The 15,038-nt window shown below is 23.0% G+C and overlaps 1 protein-coding gene across 1 annotated transcript; it reads right to left on the reverse strand.

Annotated features, from left to right (window-relative positions):
* Positions 1-838: 838 nt before the first annotated feature.
* On the reverse strand, positions 839-10,063 carry LOC145839302 (uncharacterized). Its single transcript, XM_082946899.1, has 3 exons — positions 9,928-10,063; positions 9,489-9,642; positions 839-887 (listed from the first exon to the last, which is right to left on the reverse strand). Exons 1-3 carry the CDS (start codon positions 10,061-10,063, stop codon positions 839-841), a joined length of 339 nt encoding a protein of 112 aa, XP_082803025.1.
* Between the last annotated feature and the right edge of the window lie 4,975 nt (positions 10,064-15,038).

Raw genomic sequence — 15,038 nt, forward strand, 5'->3', positions numbered from 1 at the left:
AACGCTCGCAACAATTTATTATTACTTTTAAAGCTACTACATAGAAATACAAAAAATCACTAACTCTTTGACAACGACTGGAAAACTCGAGTTTTATATTTCATAACACTGTAAAAGTTTTACCTAACTAAAATGTTGTATTTTGTACTAATAGTATCAAGTTATTGAGAAAAAGTTAATCATTTTTACTTATTATCGGCAATGTTATTGAAAATAATTTAAAAAAGCTACATTAGTTTTTATTTACTTTTATAAAGTTTAAATGAATACAATTTATTTCAACTGTGTGTAACATTGTGGATATTACTGTTACATAAATGTATATAAATTTCTTTAATAAAGACAGAAACTTTAGTATTGTTACAAAAATACTTGGTTTGTTTAAAAGCGCTAGAAATAAAACAGTCTATTACACGTGATTTATAATTAAGGAAACTTTAAAAATAAAAGTAGTGACAATAGTAATTTCGTAAATGTACTATTTACGTATAAACTTTACGATTTTTTTCGTAAAGGTCATTTTTAGTAAGTAGAGCTTTCTGAGAAAATTGTTTCAAACAAACATGATATTGATAGTCTTTTTTACAACTATCTACCAACAAACTTCGTGTTAGACTACCTTTTTGAGAAAACTTTTTGACAAAATTAAAACATTTGTTTGGCTTATTTCCAGTATGAATTCTTTTATAAATAACTAAATAAGGTATACTTTTGAAAATTTGTTTAAAACATCAAAAAATTACTTTAAGCTTCCATAATCATAAAATAAAAAAAAAAGATAAAATAATAAAATGTATTGTTACATATTTCTTACAATTTAATTTCAACAAGGTACAAATTATTTTTGTTTCATACTGTAGGTGGCGAGGTCTTTTTCAGAAGGCAACCTGTTAAATAATCAAACCAAAAAAAAAAAACACTTTTTCAGTCATTTAGTTTATAAACATTAAAAAAATTAACGATGTTACATTAATACCTAACTTATTACTATAAATACGTTTAGCTTCTTCATTTAAAGTACTAATAGTAAATATTTTGAAACATGTTTTAATTAAAAAAAAGTTTTATAAATAGTCTAATTTAATATAAGTGTTTTAAAAAAAGGTCTGATTATCGATTTGCTGTGATTAAAACTTGATATTAAATTTAAACTTGTCTCACGGTATGCGAAAGTCAAGTTTAAGGCACTATGAACTTTTGCCGATGTCTTTTTTGTTCTTAGCTTGAAGATATAAAGTTTAAACTACTTAAATCCTTAATACATTAATTAAGTCGAAAGAGACTGACTTTCATGATGTTTAGCTGTAGTTCTAAATCTATCTTTAAAATAAATAATATATGTAAAGTACTGAGAAATCAAATAAATTTAACATTAATAACTTAAAAAAAAGGTTATTTTATAGTCGTTTAAAACTGTCTTTGTTACATTTTAATAAAATAAATAAATTAACTCTTAAAGTTTGTCTGTTTGTTTAAATTCAATAAACTTAGTAATTGATTGAGTAATAGTTGGATTTTTTTTCACTAATTTCTAAACAAGTATTTGTTATCTTGACATACTTTAAAATGTAGTCGTAAATATAAATTACGAAAAAACTTGTTTGTTTAGAGTTACTATGAATCTATATTTTCTACAAGCGACAAGTTATTTGACAATTACTATAAATTTTGTAATAAACTTGTATAAAAAAACAATATTCATCAAGAATTATATTATAAGTAACAAGCAACATGTTTCAAAATGTATTTTAAATAGTAAAAGTTTGTAGTTATCATTCAAAGTTCAAAATCCGTTTTCGAATTAAAAATACTCAAGACATTTGTCTGTGAAAGTATTAAGTTTGTAAGCTAAATACAAATAAGTAAAATGAATCAGTGTTACAGATTTTGTTTAATTTTGCTATAAAATAAAAAAAAGTATAACAAAATTTAATTTATTTAATGCAAAATTAAAGGTTTTGTTTAGTATTATAAGTTTTCAAACTAAATAATTATAATACAATTTCCACTTTTAACACAGTTTAGTTACTCTGTAACTAGGTACAGATAAATAACACTCTAATCATTTATGTGACAGTTTCGTCATGGTGACTATTAAATGACTTGTTATATCACTGCTAAGTATGTCAAGAACTTAAAATAACATAAACAACAAAATTTGAAACTCACAAAGTAGACACACAACTTAAATAAACTATTAGTTTTTAGAATGTAATTCAAATTATTAACTGTGTCTGAATTAATTAAGTCAAACGTTTTTGATATGATTATAAATTTAGCCTAGATATTTTGTAATTCTTAGTACAATTTTTAATATTTAGTAAATTTTCGACTACTTAGATGATTAATTAACCTCTGTTTAACCTCATGTTTGTCCTGCTATTGCCTTTATTTATAAACATTATCGTCGATACTTACATTATCAAAAATAATATTATATTAGTAGAAACGAAACCATTTTAATACGTCTAATTAAAGAAAAGTATTATTGAATAAAAAACTGTAGAAAAGTTTGTGTATATATTCAGAAAGCGAGTATAATTGACCTGTTTTACATGTTTTTTTATTTCAAACTTTAAAATTCATCATGTGAAAATATGAATTAATCAAACATTAATTAAATTAAGCAAACAAGTTTACCTACTTTGTTTTATTATAGTTCGTCTTTTATTTTGGTCTGTATTCTAGTTACAATAACTTTTAAATTAAATAACTAGTTTAAAATATCCCTTTATATTATTATCCTTACATTAAAATCGCAAACTTAGTTTTGAAGACATTAAAATTTAGTTCAGTATTTTAACAAAAATGAAATCAACTCATAATCTAATTTTGTTTTATTAAATTCTGTACGAACTAAAATCGCAAAACAAACGACAAAATACTAAAACAAAGTTAAAAGTATTATATATGTTTTGATTTCTGCCACTAGAGCTAAGGTATGTTTTAAGTTATAAAGTAAACAAATATATAATAAACTACAAAGTTTTTCTAGGTTAAACAACTAGTACAAGGAACATACTAATTTTAAACATAAGTAAATCATTGTAGATTAGTATTCGAATTTCTTCAACATCATTTAAAGTTTATTTATAATTTTTTAACCTCATTCGGTCTTATAAAAAAAAACTTTTAACATTTAGGATAATTAGAATTGTATCTGTCTATTGTTTTAAGGTATTCATAGACAATACTTTTTGTATTTTACACTTCAATTCTTGTTGCTTTTCTTGTGATTAGTACGTACATGCTTATCTCGATTAGAACTGTGAGTGAACCATTTTTCACATTCAGCATAACCATATGGTTTTTATCCTAAATGAATTCTAAAGTGTCTTACTAAATCTCCTTTCTTCAAAAACTTCTTCTTGCAAATATCACACTCATGATCTTTAACTTTAGTATGAGTCAGCATATGTTGTTTTTGATTATGTTTAAGAGAAAACTTCTTCTAACAAACTTCGCACTAATGTTCTTTTATACCAGTATGAACTAACATATGTGTTTTTACATAACTTTTTGTAGTAAAGCTTTTATTACAAATATCTCATTTAAAAAGTTTATCTTTAGTGTGAGTAACCATATGTTGGTTTAAATTGTGTTTAAGTGCAAAATTCCTATGACAAACATGGCATTGAAAGTCTTTTTTATCACTATGTACCAACATGTGAACTGTTAAATTTCCTTTCCGATTGAAACTTTTATCACAAACATCACACTTGTATGGCTTTTCTCCTGAATGAATTTTTTTGTTGATATTCAAGTTGTATTTTCGGGTAAAATTCTTTCGACAAATATCACAACCAAAATGTGTTTTATTCATGCTACTTTTATACTTTTATAATTAGATGATTTCAAAGGATTATTTATAACTAAACTTTGAAAATAAAGCTTTAGATTTAAGTAGTTTTATGTTTTTAATTAAAAGAAAATTTTTTAACAGTCTTATAGTTATTTTTTTTTTAATTCATTTAACACTATTGAAACTTAACCAACATTTTTTTAAAAAGTAATTCTGTTATATTTTTTATCAAAAATAATTTTAAGTTTCATTTATTTATATAGCTATAATATGTTAGCTATTAACTATTGAATAACAATTAAAATAACCAAATTAAAACTTTTGGTGAAAACTGCGTAAAAAGCTACACGATATTTTTAAACAACTATTATATATTTAAAAAAATTTTAGAAGTTTATAACTACAAGATTCATTGATCTAAAGTTTTAAAATGGTTATAATTAATAAAAAATTTCGATTTGTACAATCTTTTTTATTTTAAGAACAACTAAAAAAAAATATCAACTAGAGTTATTAAAAGGTAAAAAAGCACATAACTACCTGATTACTGTTAATAATCTCAAGTATCTTTTGAATCTTCATTTAAATATTTTATATTATAATTCATTACTTTTATTCTGAAATTACCTTACTTTGTTATAATCTTGATCTAATCAATTCTAATTCCAGATAGATTTATAATACCCCAAACTTTTATAGCTCTCAACTTTTTAAACTATAGTTAAATTGTAAATATATAGCATTAGCAAATAATTAGCATTTATAGCAAATTTATTAACTTGTGTTTTTTGTTTACCAGCTTAGTTTTAATCAATATTAAAAGTTTAAATAAGCAACATATACTATCATTTTGATATGTAATTAAAATAATCGAAGGCTATTATGATACCAGAGTGTTATTCCCTAAACATAAAAATATATATGGTACTTACAATGTAACGCACATGCATTTTAAATTGTAATGTTTTTGAACAAAATACTATGACGTAATTATAAGTCTAAATTTCAATCACTTAACAATCATTTTAGCTTTTGTGCTTCAGTATTTCATTGAACTGTGTGTAGTTAGTTTGTATTTAGATTATTTTAATATTTATATTGTTTACTTTTATTAAATTTTGATTAAATCATTGCATAGGTAGCTGTTTGACCTGCTGTCATTTTAACCTACAGGTCTAATATGGTTATGAGGGGTAAACGGCATGTTAAGTACGATTTGGTAAATGTATATATAATGATATTGTTAATGAAGTACTAAAAAGTTTTTTTTTCCGAGCAAAATTTTTCCCACAAACATGACATTGAAAGTCTTTTTCACTACTATGTACTAGCATGTGTCATTTAAATTTACTTTTATGAACAAAACTGTTATCACAACCATCACACTTGTAAGGTTTGTCTCCTGTATGAAATCTTTTGTCAACTTTAAGGTAAGACTTTATTAGAAACATCACAATTGCTACTTTTATTAACATTCATTTTTGAACAAATCTGCTAAATTTTTTGTATTTATAAGTTTTAAATAAAAATATGAATTAATAAAAACAATTAGTTTTTATACTGCTTTCTTCATAAATTTTCGACAAATCAAACCACTATAATAAAAAAAAGAAGCTACTTTAGAATGTTTTGGTTATAATAAAAAAATGAAAGTATCTTCACTCCTTATTATCTTATCACATCTTTTCATCTTACAAAATATAAAAAAATGTTCCCTATATTTAACTAGTACTGACCTTTTATAAAAAAATTACAACTTACTAAGATTATTTAATATAACTTTTCATTTTTAGTAATTAAAATAAAAAAATTATAATTTTTTTTTTAACAAATATTTTAATATAATTGTCAAATTTATAAAAAAACAAAAACTTTTATTTATAAAGCTACAATTTTAATACCTTTACCTTTAAATACTAGACAAAAATTCGTCTAAAAATTTGTTTCAATTCTTAACAAACAGTAGCAAAACTATCTAGTTAGAGAATGGGCAATTTTTTCTAACTAAAATTTTACTCTACTAATACTATAATTAAAAATAAAACAAAAAAAAAGCATTGCGAATGGTTATTTCAAACTAAATCAATTAACTTAAAATAATTAATATGAACTATTTTTTCATACTAAGTTATATATATATATATAAAAACTTGTGATACAAAACTCCTCAAGTTTATCAAATAATAAGATAAATTATTCATTAGTACAAACTTTACATTTTTGTTATTTTCAGATAACTATTAAAAGAATGATTTAAAAGACAACAGTAAAATATCTTTTTGAAGTAAGGGACAATAAAATAAAAAAATAATCAAATGAAATGTAATAAACAGTTTACATAGTAATGTGAATTTCAATATTTCAAGAACATATAATAAATAATACTTGATGCAAATTTCTTTTTAATGCATCTCGAAGTTATTTGGTATAAATTAATACAAAAGTGTAATAAATGTCCATAATTATCACACGAAGTTTTATAAAACAATTTTTTTCCTACTTCAATTCAACATCAAAATAAGTCATAAATCCTACCAACGTAGTAAGTTATGGATTAGGCTATCATTATTTCTAAAAATATAAGTTATTTTGAAAAGTTCAAGAATGAACTAAAAAGTTATAATTTAAATATAGCTTCTCAAAGTCATTATTGATCATTCCTACTCATCTGTCTACTTTGTTTAAGAAGTTAATAGTATTTATCATTTAATATCCAAAATTATATTTATTTTTTATACTTTTGTGTATTTTTGTTCGAAAGTTGATTTGTTTGGTTACATTAACATTAATTAAGTATAGGTTTGAGCACTTTCTATCTGGTTTTACTATTCTTTAAATTACTATTTTGAATTAGTTTAGAATACTAAAAAACTTTTTTTTTTATATGCTTACAATTTTTTTTCTTTTTAAGTATACAAATGTAAAAAAGTAGTTATAGATGTTTTTACTTTAGCAGTAAATAAAGCATTTAAATAGTAAGCTAAGATAACTGTTCCTAGCAAACTTAATTTTAAATTTTTTTTTGTTATTTTGAAGAAACTGAAGAAAAAGTTCTTCTTTTTATGTTTGCCAATTTTGCTTAATTATACTTCAGCTCGGGTTTAAAAGAAAAGCATTAATTTTAGTTTTTTAACACTTGAAAAAATACTAAAACAATTTTCAATATAGAAGTTGAATAAAAAAAAAACGACCGCCGACTGGCGTACGTTTTTAGTCCTTAAATTATTGCAATAAGTGATTTTACACTATTAGCTAATGTAAGAAAATGTAGCTGTTTTATTGCGGTTTAGTTGTTTAAAAAAATAAAATTCCTTCTTTTTAAAGCTTAGAAATTTTTAATTTATGATGACACTAACAATTTGCTCATCTAGTAATAGCTTTATGCTCTAAAATAACCTTTTATATAAATTTACACTAACTTAACACTAATTTACCATCAATAACTAATAAACAGAAATTGTAGTATAACAATAAAAACTTTGGTAAAACTCAATTTAGAATTTTATACAGAGTAAGTTTTAGATAAAAGTTCATAAACAACCAGAGAAAAAGCACATTTTCAAACTCTAGCCTGACATTTTAAACAAAGAAAAAGAAAGAAATTGAGGCTCACAATTAAGTTCAATAGATTGGTGTGCAGAAAGACCTTTCAGAAATGAGCTGCGAACCATTTGCTCGTAACTAATATTTTGAGCTAAATTTAAAAACAAAAACTAAACAAAAATCTTAAAAAGTAATTATATATACAATAAAAAAATGGTAAACACCCTTTTTAACTTACTACTACTGCCGATATTGACCATTGAAACCATAATCTACCATCGGCTCCACCCATACTGTCTCCTACCCTATATTTTGATTTTTATGATCATTTACATTTTTCTAAACTAAATTATTTTTATTAAATTCATTAACAAACCAATTGAATCAAAGATTTTTTTCTTTAAGTTAAGAGTCTTGTAAATCCTGAAACTTAAACAACCAAATAAACTTTTAAATCATACAATTTTTTTATGAAAGTTTTTTGTTTTTTCTTTCCAATCATAGACTGCTAAACGACTCTTTTCAAAGTTAAAATCTAAAATAATTTAGAAAGCGAAAGAATAGTTTAAAAGTATTTAGTTCATACAGGTAAGAAAGATTTTCAATGTGAAATTTTTGAAACATGTTTTTTTCTAAATGGTAATTTAAAACGTCATATATTGACTCACACTAAAGTAATAGCTCATGAATGTGATATTTAAAAAAAGAAATTTTCGAAGAATAGTCATCTAGTTAAACATTTTAGGATTTAACTAGGAGAAAAACCTTATGGGTGTGCAGATTTTGGAAAATGGTTTACTCATGCTTCTAATTGAAGTTATCATAAGGAGTGAAGTAAGGAAGATCAATCAGAACTGAAGTGTAAATTCCATAAAGAAATAGTTTTTGACTATCTTAAGACAATATCTGAATACAAGTACTAAATAGCCTTATAGGTTGCTAACAAAAATAGCTTAAATGATAGTTTTAATAGTTGTTAATATTGTATGATTAATTTCATAGAAAAACTTAAAAGTTTACATTTATATACGATGCAGTAAAGTTGCTTTTTTAACTTAAAATTTTGATAAGCTAATTGTATTTAAAAAACAGCATTACTTGTATGAAGTAAATTAAAACAAAAAATCTTCTATACAAACATTTGAATGCTTAATTTAAAATACTATTAAAGTTTGTATGGTCCAGAGTTTGTTAATAAACATTTTATATAGTATTTTTTGTTCTGATGTTTTGTTATTAAAATTTAGTTTGACCACAAAATTTACATTTAACTTGAAGTATAGCTTATTTCTAATAAGTTGTATATAAATTATTTTATTTATTGTACTTCTATAATTGTTATTATTATCAAAAGACTTGAATCAGGGTTAAATATAATTTGATTGTAGGAAGGTTAATAAGTGGATATAGTCGAAGGCTGTAGTTAAAAATTAATCAGTAACCAAAGAATAACCACAAACTAATAATAAATAATAATAAAACGAATATATAGTTTAAGTTTAATTAAAAAAGCAAAAAGAAATCGTTTGCTCTTACATTTATCTATTAGTTTAATAAAATTTCGAAATAGATGATTTACGTTTTAAAACTTGAAAAAATTATCTTTGTTTAAAATAACTATTTACTACTATTACTATTTAATAATTTACGAAATATTATATATAACGTTTTTCTCATATTCAGTGTAAAGTTTTACTTTTCTTTGGTACAAAACAAAAACTATGATAGTACCACTTTATTTTAGTAGTTGATAATAAATCACAAATAACACAAACAAAAGGCTATAAATTTTTTGAAATTTTACATACAATCATATGTAAGTAGATTTTATATAGATATTTATACAAAGTCAATTATAACCACGTATCCCAATATACTTAATCAGGTTTATACGAACTGCCAACAATTAGGCTAACAAGAATTATATTCAGATATTCTCTCAAGGTAGTCATGAACAATGCTTCTTTGTATTTTGCACTTCAGTTCCGACTGTTGTTCATTAGTAAGTTCTTTATGACAATTACGTATATGCATACATCGACTAGAACTATCAGTAAACCATTTTCCACATTTTGCACAACCATAAGGTTTATCTCCTAAGTGAATTCTGAAGTGTGTGACTAAACTATATCTCCGAACAAACTTCTTCTTGCAAATATCACATTCATGAGCTTTTACTTTAGTATGAGTCAACATATGAGTTTTCAAGTTAACTTTCTGAGAAAATTTCTTCTCACAAACTTCACACCGATAATCTTTCTTACCCGTATGAACTAACATATGCCTTTTTACATTATCTTTAGTAGTAAAGCTTTTGTCACATAAATCACATTTAAAGTTCTTATCCTTAGTATGAGTAATCATGTGCCGTTTTAATACTTGTTTGTATGCAAATTCTTTTAAACAAACAAAACATTGAAAGTCCTTCTTACCACTATGTATCAACATATGGTTTGTTAAATCGCCTTTTCGGTTAAAACTTTTATCACAAACAATACATTTATTTGGTTTTACTGCTGAATGAATTCTTTTATGAGCAACCCAACTCTGTTTAGCTGTAAAACTTTTATCACAAATAATACATTTGTATGGTCTTTCTCCCGTATGAACTCTTAGATGAACATACAGATTGTATCTATTTTTAAAGCTCTTTTCACACTTTTTGCAGCTAAAACTTTCTGCAATTGACTTAGACCTATTAGTCTTATCTTTATCCATATTAAATAAACTAACCAGATACAAAAATACTGAAGTAAAGTTTTAAATTATTTTATGAAATGCAATACATACATTTAAATAACCAACTTTCTCCAACTGAAACAGATTATTAGTTTAGAAATTAGATAGATATTACTAACCTTAAAACATTTTTAAGTTTTATCAAATATTTAACATTTTAACTTGTATTATCAACTTGTACATTATTCAAAAAATTTTAAACATTTCTTAAATAATACGTTTTTTAATATTCAAAAAAATCTTAGATTTTTTAAATTAACTCACTTGTGTTTTTAAAAGTGTTTACAGTTACTAACATCTCGACAGTTAACAAACTTTATAGTAAATTGTTGTTGTCTTAGGTTTATAAAAATATTTTTTTACTTTTTTATTTCAGTTTTAATCATACTTTTTGAGATATAAAAATTAAACTAAAGAACTACTAATTACTAAAATATTTAGATTGTTGCCTAAGTTACTAAAAACAACTTTAATCTTGATTAATAAAATGACTAAAAAATTGGCAAAAACTCTATTTTTATATTTTCTAATCAAAAATTCTTAAGCAACAATAATCTGTTACGTGAAAACATTGTGTAACGACGCGTAACGTATTTAATATTTCTAAATTAAACAAGAAAGTCGTTAGGATAAGAATAAAGAAAAGTATTGTATTCTGCTATTTTACCGGTCATAAAATATGAGACAGATTTTCTAAAAATCTAACATTTATAAATAAACAAAAACATTTAAATACATTTGTTTGACGTATAAGAACTTTAAAAAAATATTTCGGAAAAAATCTAAACGAAATATTAACATTGAAACTTAAGATTTTCTTTGAGAACAACTGTATAACTTTAAAATAAAAACATAGTCATGGTAAACAGTGATTTTGCTAGAACTCTATTAGTTTGCTCGACTTCAAGTGTTGGTATGCAAACTGAAGTCTGAATATTTAAGAAACATTTGATAATTTTTTTACTTAGATATAGTGCTCGAGTAACTTATGAGTAAATTAAGTTATTTGTTTTAACAAATGTTGCGAACACTAACCAACAAAATAACTAACAGAAATGTTCTTGTGCAAGTACTAAAACTATGTTAAATGATTGTTATCATAACATACTTTCAAAAAAACTTAAAACAAAAAAAAATTCCGTGATTAAATGACGTGCTCATAAATGATATCATGTAAAAATCTCTTCGTGCAAAAATGATCCCTGATGTAAAACTGTTTTGTGCAACATTTGACACTTTTTTTAAAAGGTACGCCTGTTAAAGTGATCCTTTGTGCATTTCTGATATTTATCTGATAAAATTACCAACATACAAAGTATTAATAATTATAAAATAACAGTAGAGATTCAAAATAAACCATAAACCAAATATTTAGCCAAAATTATTACTAAGGATTTTTTTGTATTAGTTGTGTGCGTTATAAATATTTAAAAAGTCCTTCTTTAAATCAAACGTTTTTTTTGTAATTATTAATATAGAATTGTATACTAACCTGTGTTTAATAAATTCATGTTAGAATTGCTAATAATTTTGTTTACAAAACTTAAATTTTAGTTGATCTCATTAAATAGATGTTTATTATTTCAAGTAGAAAAGAAAAGTTTGCTCCATTCAAACTTTTGAATATTTAAGTTATAAAACTGTTAAAAACATCTTTCATAGTTTGTTTTTTTGTAAATACTAGTTTCATTTTATGTTTCATTTATGTGTAAGAGATTTCTTAAAGGTTTTACACTTAATTTTTTTTTCTAAAAACCATATTTGCTGTTAATTTTTATAATTTTATATGCTTTTGAAAAAAAATAATTAAAAAATACTACAGTTGCTCAAAATTGTTTTCAATTGGAAAAGGGAACAATACTTCTTAAATTAATTTATAATTTCTAAATCTCTACCAATTTATACTTTTAATTTAGTCTAAGGCTTTATTAATTGTATTTTAAAAAGAAAAATACTTTAAAGAACAAAATTTATCAGAGTTAATAAAGGTTCTTTTAAAAGAAGTTTTTGTTAAATGTATTTTTTACGATAAAATATGTTTGTTTTAAAATTAAAAGTAAAAAAAGTTATGCTATTTAAAAAAAAATACTGTTGTTGTTGCTTGGAGATAATTATTGATATTCAGATATAAAGCTCAGCAATTTTATTTTTTAAGTTTAATGAATAAGAATAAGGTATACTTATTTATTTTGTTTGTAATAAACAGTCGGCTAAAACTGAATAAAAACTGTATGTTATTTAATAGTTTGTATACTGGTAAAATATTTTGTTAGATTTTTATACTCCTAATATAGAGATAATCAAAATGTTATCATTTATTTAATAATGAATTTAACAGTTAAAAGTTAGTTGAAGTTTATTAAATTTTAAAGTAGTTTAATATTATTGAATAAAAAAGTAAAAATTAAACATTTATCTTTATTTGATACCAAGTATAAACTAAAATGTAAATATAAGTTAAGTTTGTTAGTTTTCAAAAGTGTACTTAAATAAATACAAAACAAAAGAATTATTAAAAAAAAATATAGACGTTTTGTATATAATGTTATACTGATGTTTTCTTTATAGTATATATACCTTTAAAATAAAAGATAAAAAATTATGCTACTAAAGAAGTTTAACATACGTGAAGCTTTTATAATCTTAAAATTTTCATTAGACATTTTTTAACAATAAAAGTAGAACACTAAACAAACATAAAGTTATAAACAAAACAATTCCATCGTATAATAGTGTAAAACTGTAGAATGTATTCTGAAAAATTTTACATCATTAATAGTTATTAATGTTGTTATAACTTCAGTAGGTTAAATAATAAGATAAATTGTTAACTGTAAGTCCATCTAATACCAATCAAGTTTGAAAACTGTCCTCCAGTGCCGGTTACTCTATGCATTTATTAAGGCTCACAAATGATACAAGATCAGTTGTTATATCTTTGAGACACTTGAGTAGATTACTTACTGAGATTTAAGCGTCGTTAGCTTCGAAGTAGAAAAAAAAACTGTTTGTGCAAAAAGTTTTATTAAGGTTGGTACGCTGCACTCTAATTGGTACAAAATCATATACTTATGTAGATAGTATCTAAGCAACATGGTAAGAAGAAGATTTATGCCATCCAGATAGAAACTAGGCTAAACTTTTCCATTTCAATAATTAAGTGTTTACGTCTTAGTTTGTATAAAAAAAAAGAATTTGTTTTTTTAATTAGACATTAACAAAATACTCTTGAATGATAAAATGAAAATAATTTAATGTAATTTTTCTTATATCATTGTTATATATTTATTTTTATTGTAGTTATGTTTTCAAAAAATATCAGTTTAGTATTTTGATTACTCGTTTTAGACTTTACAATTGATTTTCAACAAAACACTCAATCTTTAATACACCATTTAACTTTTATTTAGTTAGCATAACTTATTTAAATACTTTACATGTTAATACTTAGAATTAAAAGCATTATGTTATCAAAGAAATATATTTACTTTAAATACATTAAAAACTTACAATTATTACGAATCAACCTTATTAAGCAATTATAAGCTACTAATCTCCACTAACAAAAAATATTACGTATTAATTTTGCATATAGTACACAATTTAAACAGTATATATTTAAACTTATTGAACTATGATTGATTTTCAACAATGATGATTGATAAAAAAATAAGTTGTGTATAGTATATAATAAATATTTTTTTTAAACAAATTGCTGAATTTAAATAGAATATTATTATTTATTATAGTATATAATGTGTAATAAAATATTTAAATTTATCTTAAAATTGTATTACGGCTTAGAAAAATATAATTAAGAAATAAATTGTATTATTTTCAAAACTGTTCTAAAAATATAAAATCAGTAATTTTGATAACATTATATAACTACATTAACAATTACGTAATTATTGCAGTTTATGAGGGGTTGACAAAATTTTTAAGTTAAAACAAGAATTCGGTTTAATTTATTTGAAATTTATTTTGAAAAAACGAAATGTTAACTACTATCAAAAAGTATAAAGTTACATATATAAAGACAAAAACTTGTAAACTCTTTAAGACAATAAATTAAATTTCATTTAAGAAATTTTCTAAAAAATAATGAATTTGTTTAATAAAATATAAATATATATAGAATGTTATAAATGAGTCATAGTTTAAATGTAGGTAAATAGTTAGGAATGTTTCACTAAAATTATAAATCCGAGTAAATATAAAGTAAACAATTTTCCAAGATAATATACATAGGATGTACTACAATACACATAAGGTTACTTAAAAGTAAAGTATATATTAAATATATTTAATTTTAAAAAAAAATTATAAAGTTATTAAAAAAGATTTAAAACAAAATTATTAATTGATAAAATTAACGCATTTGGCATATATCAATACTAAATTAAAAGAGCATCATATATTATTAGAATAAAACTTTGAAACAAAACAAACATAAATGATCAAAATTATAACTAATATTTTTCTATCTTTGTGGTTATGATGGCAAACGTACCGGATAAATAGAATTGTATTCATATATTGACTTTAGATAGTCATGAACAATCCTTTTTTCTATTTTACACTTCAGTTTTAATTGTTGTTCTTTACTTAGTACTTTATGATGATAACATAAATGTTGATTTCGATTAGAAGCAGATGTGAACCGTTTTCCACATTCTGCTGAACCATAAGGCTTCTCTCCTAAGTGAATTCTAAAGTGTGATATTAAATCTCTTTGCTGAGTGAACTTCTTCTTACAAATATCACATTCATGAGCTTTTCCTTTTTTGTGAGTCAACCAATTGATTTTTTAGTTACTTTTAAAAAAAAATTTACACTTACATACTTCACATTGATGTTCTTTTATTCCAGTATGAACTAACATATGTCTTTTCACGTTATAACTTTGAGTAAACGTCTTGTCACAAGAGTGACATTAGTAAGGTTTATCTTT

Source organism: Thalia democratica, chromosome 6 (assembly GCF_965202585.1).
Source record: "Thalia democratica chromosome 6, ktThaDemo2.hap1.1, whole genome shotgun sequence".
Taxonomy (NCBI): Eukaryota; Metazoa; Chordata; class Thaliacea; order Salpida; family Salpidae; genus Thalia; species Thalia democratica.

Bases quoted from the DNA above. Each gene is read 5' to 3' on its own strand.
- LOC145839302 (XM_082946899.1), bottom strand. From the start codon at position 10,063: ATGGATAAAGATAAGACTAATAGGTCTAAGTCAATTGCAGAAAGTTTT. The intron at 9,643-9,927 runs GTATTATTTGTG...TTACTACTAAAG, and splicing joins GGGAGAAAGACCATACAAAT to ATAATGTAAAAAGGCATATG. The intron at 888-9,488 runs GTTTGTTCGGAG...ATTATTTAACAG, and splicing joins TGTGATATTTGCAAGAAGAA to GTTGCCTTCTGAAAAAGACC.